Genomic DNA, 22,317 nt, shown 5'->3' on the forward strand with positions numbered 1-22,317 from the left:
TTGTGACCTTGAAGAAATAGAAAATGGAAAATTTTTATCCTCTATCGCCCTTATTACCACATTATATGCTTGCTCTTATTCCAGAAAGATCACCTGATATACCCTGGCATTATGTGGCTGAGCGATGAGGAGAAACTTAAATGTTTTTTTGTCCATTGTGTATTTCCATTTGTGGAATATTTAGATAAAGCCTATAACAAACGAAAAAGGGTTACCTATAATTAAATTATAAACATATTTAGCTTCTATGTGGCAAATGGCACAAGTGTATGTAGATTGTGTGCAGGCCTGTTTCCCACATTAATCTTTTCTTTGTGCCGGACTGGGTTCAAATGCCTTCTGTTAAATTTTTCTGTATTTATTTATCTGTATATGTTATGTATGCCTGTATGTATGTATCTTTTTTACAGCTCTAGGGATGTAATTATTGTTTGGATAACCTTATTTACTATTATGTACTGATTTATATTTAACTAATTAAAAACATATATATATTACTCTATGTTATGCAGAAGAATTATCACTGAATTATCACAGTGAATTATTGTGATGTTTGTTTATGTGTCAATTATTCCCATAAGGGATGGGCTGCTAACTGGCGATTTGACATGAACATTTCATTCACACACACACGACAGACAGAAATACAGGTCAGGACTGAAGTTTGACCCAGTTCCGGTTGGGAGCTTAAAACTCCAGTCCAGGATTTCTATCTTCCCAATACTGATGTCAGCCAGTTAAAGCATGACCTAAATCAGTGGTCACCAACCTTTTCTGAGCCGAGATCACTTTCAGTCAAAATGCAGGCCAAAATCTACCTCTCAGATTTTGGTTTTAAACGTCACTTAAAAAATGTAAGCCTATGCAACATTAACCTATTCAAAACAGTTCTGTAGCAATGACATTTGTGCAGTAGGCCATAGGCTCAATACATTATCACTATTCTTGAGTTGCCCTGCCAATGTTCTTCTCAGACCATTTTAAAATAAGATTTCAAAACTTGAGGTACATGATCACACTGGTAATAGATCATTTGTTGTATTACTCGTGAGGCATACATTTAAATAATTTTACTGGACTGATGGTGCCTGCATCTGATGGTCAGTCTCAGCGGAAGGAGAGCGAGACCAGAGGAGAGGCTGCCTCTTACCGTCCCTCAGCTCTCCTTCCCTCCGCTGAGTGCTGACTGGCCAGAAAGGGGGCACCGTCTTCCAGCTAATGACGAAACTCGAGTCACACTCTATTATTTCTGACTCATACACCAATTCATGTTGTTACTCGTATGACCAGAGAACGTGAAATATTCCTTGATATTAAAAAAACACAAGGAAGTCTATCGATACACTTTGTAGCACGAGTGGATAGGGAGAGGGCGTTTTATGGTGTATAAAATTGTTGAATGAAGTGTTGACAGTGTTGAATAAAATCTTAAACATGAATTCACTAATAAAAAGAGCAGTCTCTCTAGTCATGGTTTTTAAAGTTTTGAAATCTCACACCGTAGAGTCGACTATCAACTTCGCTTTGGGCTCGTGGAAGCTGCAGAACAATGACTGTATATACTGCAGACATGGTGATCGGAGCTATCTGATTGACCAGCGGTATACCTATATAGGTGCACTTGATTTGGTCTCCGGGCTTGCTGGGTAGGGGGAGTTTGTACCTTCAGACACATGAAATGGTTAAAAATGGGAACACTACAACTACTCGGTGCGCAGGGCAGCTGAATCAAGTGCACCTATCGCAAACAGCGTGACACAAAGAAAAAAATAGGAACGCAAGCCTCTGGGCTTTTTACAGAAATGTTTGGTCGACCGGTTGGTGACCACTGATCTAAATCCTTTAACCCAAAGTGCTACACGCCGTTTTCTTTCTCCTCTCACAAATTGACTCTAGGATGTGAAATGCCTCTGTGATAATTCTTTGTTTTCACTATTGCGTCAACCCAAAATAATAATAATATCCATTTTTTTAAAGTCTCAGTTTTAAAAGCGCCGCTCTTCCTGGGAGGGTCATGGTGTACCTGACGTGTGTGTGTGTGTGTGTGTGTGTGTGTGTGTGTGTGTGTGTGTGTGTGTGTGTGTGTGTGTGTGTGTGTGTGTGTGTGTGTGTGTGTGGTTGAATGACAAAAGAACACAGAGAGTGAGGCGCTCTCAGTGACTGCTGATGCCTTTGCTGTGTAAGTTTGGAGTTTGGAGCCATGTGTGTGTGCGTGCATACTTTTGTGTTCATGCGTGTGTGTGTGTGTGTGAGAAGGCAAACAGCCGTGGATGCAGTTGTTACACTTCAGCAGTAATGATTCCCCCAGTGCAACTAGCAGCGCGCCTTAACTCTCATCAATTAACATCCTTGCCAGTTTCACGGCGCCCCCCAAAAAACGCTTCTCTTTCACGCTACATTTACAGCAACAATAATTTATTTCCAAAATTCAAGTGATTACTCAGGATACACTTGTGAGTGCAGAAACCCTCCCGAGCCCTCAGCGCATATCCTACGAAGCCTGAAAATAACTTTAGTAGTTTTCTTTGCAGCTGCTTGGCTCATGGTAGTGGTTGTATGAATTTAGTAGTGAAGTAAATATTAGTTTACTCACCTGGAATTTTAACAATTTGCAAACCCTGTCCCTGTATCCCATCCCCTCTGATATGCATTTTTATTCAACTAAAGCATTACATTTTAGGGCAAATGTAATGTTCTCCCCAGTCTATTACTTTCTACTTTTCTTTTTAGATTCCCACACAATAAAAATTATGCTTTGTTTGTGTGTGTGTGTGTGTGTGTGTGTGTGTGTGTGTACACTTGTGTGTGCGTCTGTGTATGTGTTCAACATAATCTAGGCAAGATTGTTTAACTGTGACTTCATATCTCAGGTTACTTTATCGGTGTCAGCCCAGATTACATGGAGTCTCTATATTCTGTGCTTTTACTCTCCTGGTGTGTCTGTGTGAGCTGGTCCGGGGAGACTGACAGGCAAACTTAACCAGGAAATGAAACTTCAGGCCATGCCAATTCAGAGCATGTTGGCTTTAGAATCTGACTTGACGTTCATTACTTCTCTCTAGTCAGAATGGTGCTATGTCTTGATAAGGACAGCTCTGAGCCGGCGCAAGATATGACTGGGAAAACTACCTCAATCCAGGGATGGGAGATGGCGCTGCACTCCTAATTATCCAATTATCCCAAATGACATGTCGAGATGCTTGAAATACTGCTAGTTTTTAATGAAACGCCCTTGTTCGTCAGCATGCTAGACTAGCTAATGCTATTAGCAGCCTATTGGATTCCATGAAAATGCGATGCCTAGCGTTGTGGTGAGTACCGGTAGCTACCGGAAGTTTTGAATCCAATGTGTTGCTTTAGCATTAGCAAGCATAGCATGCTGACGACAAAGGCAGTTTCATTAAAAAACTAGCAGTATTTCAATCTTTTCGATGTGTCAATTGGGATTATGGGATAATTAGGAGTATACTGCCATTGGATTGAGGTACGTTTTCCGAGTCATATCTTGCTCCGCACTGTCCTGATCATGGCATAGCACCGTTCCAACTAGAGAGAAGTATTGAACTTCTAGTCGGATTCTCATGGCTACCTGAAAGGTAGATGGTATCATATTAAAGAAAATGTCAAATACGATTAGCTTTGCTGTCTGTGTGTGTGTGTGTGTGTGTGTGTGTGTGTGTGTGTGTGTGTGTGTGTGTGTGTGTGTGTGTTTCTTTCTGGGGGTGGGTTTCAAGAAAAGAACATGATTGCGTTTCACATCCTACAATTACGCCTGAAAAGGCGCCACACAGCTTTGACAAGGCATTCGCCATTGTGTGGCGTTGCAAACACCCTTGATTAGGGACACTTGCTCGTAGCTGAACAGACCCTCGGCAGTCTCGAGCTCCTGCGATTTCCCAATGAACGGACACAAAGGAAAATCAACTGAGCTTGAAAAATATTGAAAATAAGTGCTGATACTCAGAAAAAGGGACTGTACATTTGTACAAACACACACCTGCTCGATAATAACCAAAGCATTACTTCAGCATTGTGGCTGTTAGGTTGAAGATGGAGGAGAAAATGGAGAAGGCGGGAGGGAGAGATTCAAGGCGAACCATAGCCACATCAGACGCAGGGCTCATTGTACTGAGCAGGGAGAGAAAGACAGGCTTTGTGCGATCCTTATCTTAATTCCTTGGGTTTTCAACACCGGTTCTACCTCCTATTGACAGTCAAAACACCAGCATTACACAGGGAGAGACACACAAATGGTGTAACCCAAGAAACCTCACTTTCATTGACCCGCCTGGGTTGATGCACACACACAAAGTCATACATGCGCACAAACACACACATACATGCATACGCAGGCAACCACGCACGCACACACACAGCATCTGCATCTTGTCGACAGCTTTTCATTCATCGCCATTTGACGCTCACCAACTGGTTAGACTGTTGTTGGCTTTCTAATCGTTGTAAGGGTTCATTTTGCACACATGCGAGAAAAGGAGAAAAAAACCTATGAAAATAATTAACGCTGGTGAGGTGAACTGGGGGCTTGTGAGGAAATAAAACTTCCACTGAAAAAAAATCTAACAGATACAAGCAAAGGTATCTTGGGATAGTGTCGAAAAGAAAAGGGTCAGAGAGAGAGAGAGTCATGCGGGATGATGCTTTTGCTCATTAGCTAAATATTGCGGTGCGACACTGATATCATTCCCCCCCATATCATTCCCCCAGGGCCCTCGCTTTCCCATTGTTTCTCAAGTCTTTCCAGGACCCCAGTCACACTGGAGATGTTAAGCCAGCATGACGAATAATGTCAAAAGCGGGCGACGGGAGAGAATATTCAGGGCGCACAGCGAGAGGGCGAAAAGGGAGAATATACATGCAAACTGTCCAGTTAAATTATTTGCCATGTCTATCCCACAGCAGGAGCGCCTGGGTGTGAGCATATTTATTGTTTAGGAATTATTAGTGGGTTTTCTCTGGCCGGGAACACTGGCCTGTGGACCACTCGTCGTCATTAAATCCTGTTTTGCTCTTTTTCTGTGTGAGTGTATGTGATCAAAAGAAAGACACCTGGTTCTCCAAATAAAAGGAACAACTGTTTGCAGCTAGCATGAATAATTCCTGGGCTGGGCTCCAAGTGGCAATCTATTACCTATATATAGTGCAATACTTTTGACCAGAACGTTATGGGCCCTGGTAAAAAGTAGTGTATTATATGAGGAATAGGGTGCCATTTGGGATGCAGTCCTGGAAGGTCGCTGTGAGGATGACTCGAGTCTCGTGCCGCGGCACCGGTCTCCAACGCCTCAAAGACATCAGGGAGCTTCTTAGGGCAGCCTCTGCATGTTTTGTGCATGCAGAACTCCTGTGTTTGTGTGTGTGTAGGGGATACTCTTTCTCTCCAGGGTAGCCACTGCGACTTACTCTGATCTCTCCCATCATCAAACCCATCCTTTCATACTTCAGGAGGAGCTGGGAGGGACTTGACACTTGTAAAACACGCTGCAGACCCATAACAAAGTGGGAGGTGGATAAAAATAAGAAAAAAAGCTCACACACACAAAAGTGTTTTGCCGCCTTTGTTGACGCGGCTGTCTGAAAGAGGTGGTGTGTGAGAATTTGAAAACACACTCTCACGCCATATGTACACACACACATAGTGATGAGTGATGTCACTTCTCTCCAATGTGAAGCGCACTCATTACAGGGTTTGTTTGTTGAAGGCTGCAGGGTAATTGCCCACCTCCCGCCTCCCCCTCCTCCTCTCAGCCATCCCACCATTTCACCACCTCAGGGGCGTGTCGCAAAGAGTGATTGGCAGCTAATGAGGCGGGCGTGCTTTGAGTCAAGCATGCTGCTGGTGTTTGGGACGGGCGACAGCTCCGGCCGCCACCCCCCCACGGTGGTCTCCGATTGTTTCAAGATGAGTTTGGTTCGCTTGTCCCTTCCTGAGAGCCTATATAACCAGACATCCTTTCTGCTGCTCGGGGGGTGAATGGAAATGATCTGCACTGGCGAGCGTAAACAAATACTGCAGCTCTTTTCAAGGCACGCACAAACACACACAAACACACGCTCGCTCGCTCTCTCTCTCACACACATACACACACTTTGATCTTCTGCTGTTATGCTCTACACAGCGCGAAGGCTACTTCCCCTCCTTGCCGCTGTGTCCAGTCCAAAGTTGTCTACATCAAAAGGCAGACACATCCAATAGTGTCCCTAAAATACAATACCCTAAAATACCTCAGTCTATTTTCATTTCAGAAAAGATTAAGTAGGTCATAGTTGCATAAACTTTCATAAAATTATATTTAATCTTTGGAGATAACATTGGTTATTTTAAGCCCTATTTATTATATTATATCATATTTGTATTTATGGAGCTAAAAATACATATTCATAAATGTAGGAATGTGAAGTGTAATATTTAGGGGATAAAGGAAACAGTGCCCTGCATACTCTTTTTGTTAGAATACCTCTGCTTTATAACTTCAACAAAGCTTTGAAATACATTTTGTTCCTTAAATATCCAAGGTGAATTCAGGGTGATTAAGAATGAATTGGCATGCTCCTTTTCCTCATTTCAAGGAATTTCCACCATCTTGATTTAATTTCCAATTCAAAAACATACATATAGTTGTACATATTTCATTATATTTGAGTTTCTTTGTCCCCGAATATATTTTATTAATATAAGTTATTGCACTGATTAAATCCATTATTTTTGATTCCTGTCATATTTTAAATGTTTATGAATAATATGTACCTTCATGCCCCTGCCTATTTAATCTCCTATGGAACTCTAGATGGCAGTATTCACCTTCCAGCTGTACGGCTTCATAAGGGGTTTATTAAAGCAGCAATCAGCAGTTTGAACAATAACAAATCTAACTCGCTACCTCTGTTTTGGGAAAACCTGATGAATAGGGCTGGAGAAATGTAACCACTCTCAAATTCATTGACCTATCTATGGATGTAAGGACCATGATATACAAATTATAGTTTTAAGCATGTTTTGAGGTTATATAGTGTTTATTTACATTTACTTTGTTTACAAACATTGGAGTGAAACAAGCTTATATTTTGGGTTCTAATGGGGTACGACAGTTGAAATAAGCCCATGAGCCATTTGTTATATTCTTCAAGAATCAATGGGTACTTTTCGTTAAGTCTAAAAATGGATGAAGCAACTGCAGATTGCCCCTTTTAAAGAAAAATTACAATGATCCATGGGATCTGTTTGTCTCCATCCATAACCATGGCAAAACTAAGTTAGGTGATTTAAACTTTTTTTTTTAAACATTACTATTTCACAGAATAAGCATCAAATTAGGAATGTACAGATCTGGTATATGGGCCAGTTGAAAACGAGCACCAGCATTTAGTCATTTATCATCAGGCTGCGATGGCAGCAACCATGTGTGTGTCTGTGTTGTTAGCCTTGGACAAGCATGTGTACAAGCCATTCAAAACGGGTCGAGACAGGTAACTTTTTGTGAAGTGTTGGTCTGGTAAGTCCCAGGACCTTTAACATGCTCTGGACTGCTCCCACTCCCAGCTCAAGTTTCTCTGTCGGAATTAGCCATTATAAATGCCACAAAGGAATAAAACAGTAATTGAGAAGGCGGCGAAATCGGAGCCCCATTTAACCGGCCGACCAGCTGGATCACCGCTCTCCCTTTTTGCCTTTGTGCTGGAAAACAGTCCATTCTGGTGGCTGTTGAACTGCGCCGATATCCCTGAGTGTTTGAGGCCGTATCGGAGTTTGAGAAAGCCAGGGTTTGTATACACTAATGTAGGCATAATAAGGCGGGCTAATCTTACTGAGAGAGATTAATCACGACCGTGCATTTCAGTGTCTGCAGAGTATTTAAACACAAACACAATGGGAGTCGAGCATGAGCACTGATTCATTGATCCATTAATGCGTATATTATTATAGGGCTCTCTCTGGGCTATCCAATGCCCTTAAGGCCCTGCTGAGCTCACTGTGAGTCAGACAGCTATGTGGGGAGAATTTTTACTTTTTCTCTTATTTTTATTTTGACTGAACTGTCCAAAATCCATCCATCATATGAATTCGCTGGGTTGCTCTGTGCGCCCTTCTGTTTGTGCTTTAAGGTTAATAATCAGGATCATTAAAGCGCGAATACATGAAAGTCGATTCAAACCAAATGGTTGATTCACGTGGGGCTAATCGCACGCAGAATGCCCGACCACAGAGCTACATTTTACATGTGCCTATAGAAACGTTGGCAGGTTACTTATGCATCAAAGACACGTATCCAGGTGCAAAAAAAAAGAGAAAGAGACATTTTCCTGGGGTATGTAACTGATTCACTATGTACCTAGCTGACATTCACTCTGATCCCAACCTTTAAATTGGAAGAATTGAAATCGACCGGGGGAAAATAAATAAATAAAACGATGATATAAACATGTATGTTTTGTTTGTTCTCGTTTGCTCTCTCACTCTCTTGCAGTTGGATTGATATATTCAGAGTTGCGAATTTGGGAAAAACTCAAAGGGTAAAACGTATAATCTTTTGTTTTTATTGAATGTCTCTTGGAGCACGCGCTCTTTAAGCCCCTGACTGAGACACTTAAGGAAATCAGAGCAGGATTTTAGAGGCTGCGGGGGTTCATTAGGCCCAGACTGGCCTGACTTCCTACCTCAGAGCAAGAGAAGAGGGAGAGAGAGGGAAGGAGAGAAGGAGATCGAAAGGGTTGAGAGAGAAAGGAAATAAGGAGAGAAAAGAGACAAAGTGAAGGAGATCAACAGAGAGCGAGAGAAAGAAAGAAAGAGCGAGTGTGTTATGCCGCCTGTCTCCCTGTGATAGATTGACACCACAAATCACACTGAAAAATTAGACAAGCTAAGAAAAACGCAGCCGGGATTACCAATGGCAACTGCACTAACCATACAGCATACAGTACAGTACATACCCCCATTCTCTCTTTGTGTGTGTCATACACTATGTGAGGGGCATATAAATGAAAATCACACTTTTCTCTTCTTTTCTCTTTCCCTTTCTATTCTGTTCTCTCTTCTGAAGGTGGGACATGAGGCTAAAACCTCCCAGGCACTGGGAAAAACATAGTTGACTGAGCGGGAGAGAACACTGGGATAGGAAAAGCTAAATGGCTGACACTGTAAATCTATGGCATCTCCTGCGTTGTCAGACCTTGATGAGTGCTCTTTGTTGGTTTTTGTGAGGCTGGGCTATCTGTGGGGCAGGCAAGGTTGCTAGCTCTTTACGGCTACCTCAACCCAGTGTGTGTGTGTGTGTGTGTGTACGTACCTGTGTGAAGGGACAGCTCTCTGATGGTACTGTTGCCCGTCTGCTCAAAGGGCCCGGGGGCAATGGGGGCAACAGGACCTGGTAGTGTTACGGCCGCTACAGTAAATTCATTGATTTAGCTCACTGTTGCCAACCCTAGCTACATTACGCTCAGTGGTGCATGGAGCCTAGGTTGTGATGTAAATATGATCTTACAGCAGCGCTCCCTAAGCCCTGGTACACATCAGCAAGCACCTTTGTGCTGGGGATTAGTGATTGGCCGGCCAGGAGAGAAACGGCGAGCCTTGGTACCTAGGGAGCATTTCCAGTGTTTCTGTTTTGGGGCCATTTGTTGACGTAAATACAGTATGTAGATTGAGCTTACTACAGGAAATAGAATTGAAATGACCCAGTGTGTGCACCTAGAGGTTTCCCTTCTTGTTTGTGTAAGTGGAGCATTATTGAAATGTCTGTGTGTGCATATGCGTGTTTTCACAACCTAATGCTAAGCTAATTACACCAAATGGTGGCAGTGCTGTGTGTATGAAAAGGTAAAGAGGTGGCGCGAATGTGTCACCGGGGGAGCAGTCTTATCTCGTTGTGGCGCTCAAGGACTGAAACCTGATCCTGCCGTTAGCGCTGGCTGCACCGCCGTCATTTGAACTCCCTTTTAGGCAGAATTCAATCAGTGTTCTCTCCTTGATATGCTGGCCCCTTTTTTTTGCCGCTCACAATTCCCCCACCATCTGGGGATGAGAACTTTTGTCATGTCAGGTATAATGCTTGATATCTGAATCCGTCGCCCCGACTGACAACATTTTTACCCTTTTTCCTTTTTGAGAGAAAGGAGGCCATTCTTAAATTTTGCAAGAATGAAAATGAATGATATAAGGTGTTTGTATGGAGCACTGTGAGTGAATCCTCTGAACGTTTTATCCCATTCATATGGCTTGTGCTGCGTGTACTGAGCTACTGTACTGTGTTATTGGGCTTGTTCGACATTGTAGTCGACATTGCCGACGGACTGATCTACAAATCATCTAGCATCATAAATAAATATTCCTTATTATTTGTAGATCAGTCAGTCAGGCACAATTTACCCACAATGCTGCACAGGTTTGATGCTCTCAAACACGGAGAGATAAGAGCCTGTTTGTATTGGCTGGAGGTGCCAGCGTCCCATAGGACAAAGGGGGCAGTAGCATGCCACGGACCGAGCTACCAGTCACTGTCATTGGCTCACAGCAACGGGGTCACGTATTTGGTGACAGCTGCCCCCCCCGGCCCCCGCCAGACAGGATGTGGGCTAAGTCAAAGGTCACAGGACCAGGCTCTAAAGTGTCCTCCAACCAATAAACACTAACCCCCTCCCTAACATACACTCACGCACACACACACACACACACACACACACACACACACACACACACACACACACACACACTCATCCACCTCCCTCCTCTCACTAATCTCCCTAAAGTGCACTAGCAAAGACCACATTGGAAATAAGTGTTGAATAATTTTGCATAATCCATTCTTATAATCATAAGAAAGACAACATAAAGAGGGATGTTACAATGTTATCCTCTGGGCTTTGTACCTCATCCTCTGGGCAACTGTACTATGTCTTAAGACAATAAATAAATCAATTCAAAAGTGTTGCCCATAGGTCATGTTTTTTCAAATTGTATTTCTCTGTTGAATTTTTTATTTTTTTGAATCTTTTCTCCCGCAGATCAATCGAGCGCCGAGCTTCGGGACCGATCAGAAGATTGATTACGACGTGAAGAAAGGGGTCTTGCTCAACGCACTGAAACTTCTCAACATCAGGTAGGCCTATAGATGCTGTGTAGCAGCAACACTTCTACAATATCATCCGCACAGCCTCCCGAGGCCCATTATGAGTTCATCAAAAAGCATACGCTGAACTTTTGCATGGCCAAGGCTTTTGAATGTTTTAGATTTGTATTGATTCTCTTTATTTCACCACAAACATTTTCAATTCTTTGATGTGCGCACTATCTACCCCTCTTGTTATTCGTTTCAGAGTGATTTCATTAGTATACGAGTGCTTTGTTTACTAGGCTTCTGTATTTTGTTTTAACAACTGCTAAAGCTGCAGTCCTTGTAAAAGTGGGTTACGTGCTGGATTGTTGGATGGCGAAAAAAAAGTTATAAAGCTTAGGCCCTCTCCATTGTTCTCTTTGTGCATTGTTCAATCGGGCGTTGTGTGTGTTGCTTACAGTATGCTGTGTGGTGTACTGTGTGTGTGTGTGTGTGTGTGTGTGTGTGTGTGTGTGTGTGTGTGTGTGTGTGTGTGTGTGTGTGTGTGTGTGTGAGAGTGTGTGTGTGTGTGTTGCTTACAGTATGCTGTGTGTGTGTGTGTGTGTGTGTGTGTGTGTGTGTGTGTGTGTGTGTGTGTGTGTGTGTGTGTGTGTGTGTGTGAGTGTTGCTTACAGTATGCTGTATGGTGTACTCTGTGTGTGAGTGTGTGAGTGAGTGAGTGTGTGAGTGCAGAGTTTCCCCTATATTCCTTTAGCAGCGGTGGCCCACCCCTACTAAATTATTGCCACTTCTGCTAACAATAAATAAAAAATAAATAAAAAAAGGATGTATATATCTGCCGAGATACGCTTTTAAATGGATAGTCGTTGGTTCAATGACTGGAAGTATATGGAAATCAAATAAAATATCAAATACATTTTTTTTATTGTCACGTACACATATATTGTTGATGTTATCGCGGGTGTAGAGAAATGCCTATGTGTCTAGCTCCAACAGTACAGTAATACAAAACAACACACAGAAATCTCCAAAATATAGAAATATAGAAATAGTACAACGTCAGAGTCTGGAATATACATTTTTATGAGTATGATGGTGTGTATAGAAATGATGGACAGTATATGAATAGAAAAGGTTTGTACAGCAGTAGTTATATAGGATGAGCCTTGACTAGAATACAGTCTATACAGTTGAAGTGGGTAAAACATTATGTAAACATTATTAAAGTGACCAGTGTTCTATGACTATGTACATAGGGCAGCAGTCTCTAAGTTGCAGGGTTGAGTACCGAGTGGTAGCCGGATAGTAACTAAAGTTCAGGGCAGGTTACTGGGCGGAGGTCGGTTAGTGGTCACAATAGGTGTATGTATACGTGTCTGTGCGTGTCTTTGTGTGTGTGCATGTGTGTGTAAATGTTTATGTGAGTGTGTGTGTGTACACGTTTGCGTGTGTGATTGTATCCATACTGACTAGTTGTGGTTGTGCTGTCCCTGGGCTGCCTTGAGTCTCTACACTGATTGATCATCCCAGACCTGACCTCCAGCTCTCTGCTCTCTCTGTGCCTCTCCATCACATGGCTAAATATAGTACCCATACACTCCCCATAAACAACAAGGAATGCCACTACATTAGGACTTACACACTGGAGTGGATCAAATACACCCCTACCATAGATCTGTTTACAGCACTGTGTCACGGTGATACACAGTGATGCACAGTGATACACTGAACGCAGCTCTATCCCAGTGCAGTACAATATAAATACCTTATCAGAAGAATTTCAAAAGATCTGTTTGGCAGCGCTGTGATACACTGTAAAACATTGAACGCAGCTCTAGGTCAGCCCAGTACAGTGTAGTAAATCATTAGGAGAAAAAGCATTGTTTAACAGCTCTAGCGCAGTACAGTACCATTAATCCCTTATCAGAAGAATTTGTTTCATTGCCGATGTTTATTGCGTTCATAAAGACAAAAGGGGAGATTTGATTATTTCCCAGCGAATAAATCTTGGCCTGGTGATAGAACATTGAACAACGTCTGGCACCAGACAAACTGCGTATGTTTACTGAGTGAAAGAAACGTTGTTACATTTCTTTATATAGTAATACCTTACCTCTGTAAGGAGTGGGCCATGGTGGCTGGGTGGGCTTGTGACTTGGTTCAATTGGAAAGATGTAGAGCTGTGCGATATGAAAAAAAATACATATTGCCTAAATTGATGTGATGCGTTTATAATTTTAATGTGCAAGTTTTTTTTTAATTATGCTTTAAACTACTACTACTAGTGTGATGGTTGTAGTCATCACTTGTCCCCTTAACAATCACTGATATTAGCACACTGATTTAATTTCAAACTTCACATTTCTCCAGTATAGGCTACTTATTGTAATGAACAATATCAGCAAAATGCCTGCGATAAGTGATCGGTATGGTCAGTGTCGATAACTTTCGGTTTAGTCTCCAGCTCTAGAAAGGTGTCAGAAGACAATCCGTATCCCTCCACCCAAATGAGCTAGGGCAGTTCCCGGGGAATCCAGGACACAGAGTAACCCCAGTGCCCGCAGCAGGGCACAATATTACATTTAAAGGGCCAGTGAGTGGCTAAAATAAATTGCTCCCACTAGGTCAGAGAGTTAGGACCTTTGACTTCTTTATTAGGAATATGAAGAAAGTCAATGGTTCTGACTCCTTCCAACTTTGCTTTTTTCAAATGCTTTGACCATTTGATTGGGCCTGTCAGGAGTGTGGGTTTGCACTTTTTGGATGATATTCATTCCATTACTCCAGGGCAAACTTAAGTGCAGCTATGGTTTTTGAAAGAACCCAGGTTTGGTACGTTCAGCATTCCACTTTTTGTGCTTCAATGCCAAAAGAGAGAGGCTGGTGGCTTTGCAAGATTAATCAAATTATACTTTATAGAGTACGTAAATAAATAAAGGTATTGGAGGGAAGCTAAATCAGAGAGAGAAATAAAGAAAGTTTGCTGTTCTCATTGTTTGTCTCTGCTGTGTTGTGGTTTCTTCTTTCAGAGCGAGCGACAAGAAGCGTAACCTGGCCCAGCAGAAGGCGGAGGCCCAGAGACGGCTCTACGGCCAGGGCTCCATGAAGAAGCTCTCGGCCGCCTCCTCCGAGGCAGAAAAACAGCGCCACACACTGGAGCGAAGGAAAGAAGAACTGGTGCGTAAAAAAACGACTTTTAGAAATGATAGTTATAATTTCAGTAGTAGGAATTCCCTCTGCTTTAGTATTTTTTTACACATAATAATATATAATATAATATATACCATTTAGCAGATTATGCACATTGATATTGAACACATATGGAGAGATCGACAGAAAGATGGTTGAGATGTGTTAAAGGACAGTAGGCCTAAATAAAACCGATGTCGGGATAGCCTTAACTGTGCCGGTGGCAGCGACCCGAACAATAATTTTTTTTTTTGATAGAATGAGAGAAACTACTGCTTTTTTTGCCCTTGTCACTGCAAAAGTAAAAGTTTCAGTCGACAGCGTAACATTTCATTATACATGCGTTAGAAGTAGGCTGGACGAGGTTGTCGCGTGCTCCAGAGCTAAGTGCCAGGTTTAAGTAGCTAGTGGGTTCCACCCCTTGATTAGTCCATTGATCAACCTTTAGCGGTCTGAACGGAGGGGGCACACGGCAACACAAGCTGTATTTTATTTTAAAAGTGCACGGTGATATCCAAGTGTGGGTGATACATACGCCACTACCCAGGGATGAGTGTACGGACATGTACCGGCGTTTAGCCGATCAGTGACTGTAATTGGAGGAACCCTTACTCTCTTCATAAAATTTACCACTTGACCTTCTCACAATTATTGCTCTTTGATGTATAAAAAATGGGAATGAGGGAGGAAAAATCCATGTGAATTTTAAATTGGCAGGGCCGGTGTAAAACAGGTGTTGAGGACGGAGGACGACCCCTTTCTTTTCAACACTAGGCCTTTTGTGCTTCTCTGCTCTGTGCCTCTGACTTCATTAGTCTGATTCTAAATAGAGAAAAGTGTCATTCCTTCACTTATTGTTATTCAGATAGAGGTGTATGGGTGGGAATTCAGACCCAAGTTACTTCTGCATTATTCCATTTTTGTGTATTCTGACCTTGAACTTACGCATGGGGAAAAGCCAGTGCCAGCAAGGTACCCATTGGGGTGGAGATCAAATAAATAGAGGTATGGCGGAGGTGTAAACAGATATGCCATATTCTGACCTTGACTTAATTCCCTAGTAATTCCACCATCTTTACACAAGTGGAAACCATGAATAAGGTTAAGCACCTGTCGGTTTCAAGTGAAAAAACATCTACTATTTCCATTCGGATAGAAATCTGATAGAAATAATACCATTCTCCAAACACTGTAATTTATAAATTGATAAGAGCTAGGTAAATGAGTAATCGATTTGGAGAAGGTGATTGTGAATACAAATAGCAGTTGTTTTAGATAATTTTTCCTTATGAACGCTGGAGATTTAAGTGAAACCAGTCATATGGAAGCGAACTGAAAATCCTATCAACATGACGTGTATTGCAGCCCCTTTTCCAGTGAAGTAGGCTATAAATAGCTGTGCCGTTATTCAGAATTTTACAGTGCCTTCATAAATTATTCACACCGCTTGACTTACTCCACATTTTGTTGTGTCACAATATCCCATAATGACAAAGTGAAAACCCATTATTTTGCAAATGTATTGAAAATGAAATACAGAAAATATCTCATTTACATAAGTATTCACACCCCTAAATCAATACATGTTAGAATCACTTTTGGCAGCGATTACAGCTGTGAGTCTTTCTGGATTGTACAATATTTTCCCATATATTATTTTCTAAATGCTTCAAGCTCTGTCAAATTGGTTGTTGATCATTGCTAGACAGCCATTTTCAAGTCTTGCCCTAGATTTTCAAGCAGATCAGCCACCAAGGAACATTCACTGTCTTCTTGGTAAGCAACTCCAGTGCAGATTTGGCCTTTCTTTTAGGTTATTGTCCTGCTGAAATGTGAATTAATCTCCCAGTATCTGGTGGAAAGCAGACTGAACCAGGTTTTCCTCTAGGATTTTTCCTGTGCTTAGCTTCATTCTGTTTCTTTTTTATCCTGAAAAACTGTCCTTAATGGTTACAAACATACCCATAACATGATGCAGCCACCAATATGCTTTACAATATGGAGAGTGGTACTCAGTAATGTGTTGTATTGGATTTGCCCCAAACATAACACTTTGTATTCAGGACAAAATGTGAATTGCTTTGCCACATTTTTTGCATTACTTTAGTGCCTTACATTACTTTAGTGCCTTGTTGCAAACAGGATGCATGTTTTGGAATATTTTTATTCTGTACAGGCCTCCTTCTTTTCACTCTATCAATTAGGTTACTATTGTGGAGTAACTACAATTTGTTGATCCATCCTCAGTTTTCTGCTATCACAGCCATTAAACTCTGTAACTGTTTTAATGTCACCGTTGGCCCCCTGAGCATTTTCCTTCCTCTCGGGCAACTGAGGAAGGATGCCTGTATCTTTGTAGTGACTGGGTGTATTGATACACCATCCAAAGTGCTCAAAGGGATATTCAATGTCTGCTTTTGTACATTTTTACCCATCTACCAATAGGTGCCCTTCTTTGAGAGGCATGGAAAACCTCCCTCGTCTTTGTGGTTGAATCTGTGTTTGAAATGCACTGCTCGATTGAGGGACCTTACAATTATCTGTATGTGTGGGGTACAGAGATGTGGTAGTCATCCAAAAATCATGTTGAACACTATTATTGCACACAGAGTGAGTCCATGCAACTCATTATGTGACTTGTTAAGCACATTTTTACTCCTGAACTTAGGCTTGCAATAACAAAGGGGTTGAATTATTTTTGACTCGAGACATTTCATCTTTTAATTTTGTATTAATTTGAAACAATTTGGAAAAACATAATTCCACTATGACATTATGGGGTATTGTGTGTAGGCCAGTTACAAAAAAAATCTACATTTAATCCATTTTAAATTCAGGCTGTAACAAAACAAAATGTGGAAGAAGTCAAGGGGTGTGAATACTTTCTCAAAGCACTGTAATTGTATGTCCTAATAATTTGCAGGGATGACATTTGGAGACCCAAGCTATAGGCTGTAGTGCTGAACCTACCGAGTTGATTTATGCGCTTTAGAATGTTTTAATTGTATGACCGGGCTTTTCAAAAAATGTTCAACAATTTGTATCATGTTAAATATTAGCTACTATTGGGAGCCACAGTCAGTAATACTCACGTACATTTATAACTGTCACTTTAGTGTTACTTTCCTTCAATTTGTAGCCTACATTTTGCAACATTCAGTTCTGTTAACCTTTCTTTCCTCTGTTACGTCTGTGTAGTTGTTGTTGAGGGTTGCTAGCAATACTGGATTATATTAGACTAACGTGTGTATTAATTTAGAACATGTAGCCTATTTGAATCATAATGGAACTCACACCACAGGTAGCAGTTCAAACCTGTAGCCTGGCGCACGGTTCACGACGACTAGACCGTTGTTATTACAGTTCCATGATTAGTGAGGAATAGAGTAGATTTATAGGACTATTATTATTATTCATTATTAATTCATTATTAAGTATTATTGTTATATTACCCTATTGTGCACTTTTCTCACCTTCCAATATTTCATGGATTGAATATGTGTCACAAGGTGTGGCTCAAGGAAGCAGGAGAGGTAGAGTCAAGCGCAGGAGACAGATGATTCCGTGAATACTTCTTTAATATATCCACACGAAAAAAATACAAGCACGGTTGGGCAGGGCGTATAAATAAAACGCACCACCCTCTCCAAACATAACGCAGGGACGCAGCCCAATATAAACTCCGCGTAAAACACTGGCAGAGGAAAAACACAGACCCTCACTTCCAAACATGAGCCCTGACATAAACAATCCCGCACAAAACACAAACCTACCTAGCTAGCCTAAACCCCCCCCCCCATCCTAGACCTAACTAACAGAACGTGAAACAGAAGATCGGTGGCAGCTAGTAGGGGCGCCACCTTCCGTAGGTGTCGTGACAATATGGCAACTTTCAGGATGAATCAAACCACTGTATTTGTGATTCATCAAAATATTTTGTTTATATATATTACAATATCAGAGTATTTTCCATCATCCAATTGGTGCTGAAACAGAGACTAATATGCATATATTTAATGTCTTTCTTTCATTGATCCCTAATATTTTGAACCCGCCCTCTCAATATATTCTTGTGAGTTTGTTGACAAAATTCTAATGAATGGTACACCGTATTTTACCCTATCAGTCCCGAGACCCCAGAAAAAAACAGCTTTTTATTTATCTCACATTCATTTAGCCGTTATATTTAGCCTCACAATGATGTGTTTTACCATTTTCTTTTCAGGACAACCAGGGCTACAAGTAGAGCAGAAAACAATTTGACAAACAGTAAACAAAATAAGTCCGCCAAAGCAAAAACCTGATAGAAATGAATTTATGTGAGTGCTATAAGTACAGAAATGGTTTGCTCAGTGTGAAATGAATATCCAACTAGTCAGTGACAACTGTGTGGAGTTTGGAGTTTGTGACAGCAACTGTCAGTTTATTACAGTATTATAGACACTATGTCCTGGGATTTCCTATGATCGTCTATGTAGAAGAACCCTTTATCTTCTAATGACTTTTGTGTAGCCTGTGAGCTGCATAGAGATAAACATGTGTATGTTCGTAAGAGTCTCAGCTTTTCATAGATATATTTTAATAGTGTGTAGCTCAAACCATTCTGACTCTACAGACGTTGCTGTAAAAAACTCTCGGCCCCAGGCCCCTTTGGGATCCGCCCTTGTCTCACAAACACAGCTCTAGCTCATCCCCCGTTAATCACACAGATTAATGGTTGGTACCAATGATTGCAGAAGAAATAGACAAAACCAATGGTACCTTGAAGTCTGTAGCACAAACACACAATATTTAAAAGAGGATAGAAGTCCAAAATCACACCAGCACAATGGTGGGACTCATTGGGTTAAAGGTGGCTTAAAGTGGAAATTACATCGATTTTGCACCATTTAAATCTTATTCAAATCTGTTCATATACACCCTCAGAAAGAATGTCAATTTTTTTGCTTTGTTTGTTGTGATAAGCGAACACATAGATATGTTAGTGTTTTCATACATTCATAGAATGTTTGGAAATGACGTAGAGTCAAGTATTTGTGAAAATTCAATAGTAATGTGAAAGACATGCATTTGAGCAATTAATAGACACTGCAGTCAATAAAAGCTCAGTCTTGTCCAGATCCGGACTCTACACAGACTGGTGCGCCATAACCAATCACAGCTATTATACAAATAGGCCATGCCATATGAGAATGTGCCATTCACGTTGATGTTCCACTGCACTGGACTGTGTTTCCAGGCAGCAGAACAGTGCAACTTTGTTTGGATCATTGTTTAGAAAGCAGTAGCAAAAGTCACAAAAGAAACCTGAATTGTTTTCTGCAAATATATAAATAACAGGAGTCTTACTTTTTGGAACTTTACAGTCCTATTGCTCAAACAACAAACTATTTCATGAAGGTATGTTCTGGCCGGTGGAGTTTTGTTAAGTGCCTCTTGTTCTGAAAGGTAACAGGCATTGTTTGCAGTACATTATCTTTCATATCAGCAATAAATAATACAATTAAAATAAAAGGTTCACACTTCACACTTTTACAGAGTTAGGGTTATTGTCTTTTTTTTTTAGATTCTTTCTCACTGATATAAAACATTTGTTCCATATGTTTCAAAAACCTTCGTACAGGCAATGATTATTGAGGTTTCTAAATGATAAAACGGAGTGTCGGGATTGTTGTTCACCTGGTCCCACTGGTAAGCGATGCTTGTAGCTGAGAACCCTAGGGATAAGGCAGAATGCCTTGTTAATGCTAAATGACTTAGCTATCAATTCATATTGCTAGCTTGCTAAGTAAATTGGTTAGAAATAGATACGCCAAAGCCTTAGCCACGTACTGCATAGCTAGATTGATTGTGTTGAGATTCCCAATCACTGCCCTCTTCATCCTTTTTTCCCCCAGAAATATTGGTTTTGTGAATCTGAAACAGTTAATCTCCTGAATTGCTGGAGGCAGCAAACAATGTACTAGCTGTGATTTACAACTGATAACAATATGTATTAGACTACCTAGTGATTTATTGTTGAATTTTATTAATCATGTATTGACTGCATCCTTTTAATTCTGCCAACAATGCCTTTTCTTTTTTTTTACTCTTATGAAGTTGGTTTTGAAACATAAAATGAAAATATTAAAATATCTGTTGCTTTCATTTCTGCAAAGTAGTAAAAACCGTGTCAGTTCCACTTTAAGATAAGATAAATGTACTGACAACCTGATTGAATGAAAAATCAGAAAGAAAATCTATTGGCCAGCAAGCGAGAAAGTTTTCAGCAGTTTAATTAAATGTTTTCACTGTGTGCAAGATAGCCACATCTGTAGAGTGTTACTCGCCTGCGTAAGGTAAGTCTGAATACCAACTACTGAGAACTGCATCGGAAAGGCGTGCGTAGGAAGGCATATATTTCCTAAGTCTGAATCGGCCCCATGGTGAATTTGGGCTGGTAATATATTTATTTATTTTCACCCTACGTTTTTTCTGTTACCTGTGGGTTTTTTTTCTGCAGAAAGAGCAATTGACTCAGGTCCGCAAGCAGATCTCCCGAGAGGAGCATGAAAAGAGACATCTGGGGAACTACAGGTAAGGGGGGAAGAGGCACTGAGTGAGGAGGGCTCTGTTTACATTTACGGGGTCACATGCGGAGCACCCGGATCTCAGGAGGATAAATAACATTGGGAGAGAAAATAAATTGAATGTTTGAGTGGGACGAAAGTGAGAAAGCGACAGAGTGAGGGGGTGCGTAGGCTTGAGTTGTGACTCTTATGCGTGAGTGTTACCAAGGAGTTATTGAGAGAAAGAAAGAGAGAGTGTGCGTTGCAGAGGTTTGAGTCATGAATCCCGTGCATTCACAAAGGCAGTGCAGCCACGTCATGCGAAAAGAACAGGCAAATGAGTAAGCGTCTGATCTCTCTCCTCTTCTTCCTCTCTCTGATAAAGACTTCAGAAGATTTACGTAGGCCAGTCATTTCTTTATAGTATCGTTGACGTGTCTGAGTCAGAGCTTGTTTTTTGTTCATTGTTAATACTCTCTCCATCCCTCTGCTTTCTCTTTCTGTCTCTCTTTCCCTCTCTCTCCCCCCACCTCTCGCTCGCTCTGCCTTTTGCATAAGTGACCTCTTCCCTGAACACTCAATGAGCGGATAGTCTAATGGCGACATGCGTCTGTGAATTATTGTCGGTAGCTAACCCTGCCAGACACACCAGTCTGGAACCTGAGCTAATAGACCCTGTCTGTGTCCCAAGTGGCACCCTATTCCCTTTATAGTGCACTACTTTTGACACGGGCCCATAGGGCCATAGTGCACTATATCGGGAATACAGTGCCATTTGGGACGCAGCCCCTGGGATTCATACACGGCATCGGGATCTGATTTAGGCTCGCTCGTTAGCGTCTCTTAACGAACTTAGCCCGTCATTAGATGAAATGCACTTCAGGTACGGGAGTCAGACGAGAGACCGGCATCAAAGGGAGCTCATGTCCAGTGCCTGTCACCGTGTTTGGTTTATCAAACTTCTCAGAAGTGTGTGTGCATGCCTGTGTGTGTGCATGTCTGTGCGTGTGTGTGTGTTTATGTGTGAATGTGTGTGTGTGTGTATTAACCAGCGTAGGGGACTTAATAAAAGGCTGGGAAGGGACAAGTCAAGTCGAAACTCATTGAAATTGGTCAAGTTTTTAGCTGATGTAATTGCGAGTTCTTACACGATCCCCAACTAATCAAAACAAGGGCTGAAATATGCAGAAACATTCTGAACATGAACAACTCCTTCAGAAGAAACATGTGGGTCAAATCGCAGATTAAGCAGCCATATGTTTAAAAGCTGGGGCCAAAATATGAGCGACGGCGAACACACAGGTTGCGTCCCAAATTATACCCTATTCCCTATATAGTGTACTACTTTCACTAAACTTTGCCTCTCAAGTTGAGCCATCACTCACATGTGTAGCTCTTAAAGGATTGACAGCTTTATCCCCCCACGATCTCAACATTTACATTGGTTTATCCCCTTGATTATGGTGGGTGAGGGGGCCGTTCCAACCCCAAAAGCAGGCTCTTCGCGCTTCCAA

General features: G+C 41.5%; 1 protein-coding gene across 4 annotated transcripts in view; it reads left to right on the plus strand.

The window, feature by feature from the left end:
- Nucleotides 1-22,317, plus strand: part of ttll7 (tubulin tyrosine ligase-like family, member 7) — a 142,141-nt gene that overhangs the window by 87,274 nt on the left and 32,550 nt on the right. For all 4 annotated transcript variants that reach the window (XM_029706283.1, XM_029706286.1, XM_029706284.1 and 1 more), the window contains 3 exons: nt 11,017-11,111; nt 14,096-14,243; nt 20,758-20,831. In XM_029706283.1, the coding sequence (XP_029562143.1) occupies nt 11,017-11,111; nt 14,096-14,243; nt 20,758-20,831 (317 nt within the window). The remainder of the gene's footprint in view (nt 1-11,016; nt 11,112-14,095; nt 14,244-20,757; nt 20,832-22,317) is intronic.

The sequence above is a fragment of the Salmo trutta genome, chromosome 22 (genome assembly GCF_901001165.1).
Source record: "Salmo trutta chromosome 22, fSalTru1.1, whole genome shotgun sequence".
Taxonomy (NCBI): domain Eukaryota; kingdom Metazoa; phylum Chordata; class Actinopteri; order Salmoniformes; family Salmonidae; genus Salmo; species Salmo trutta.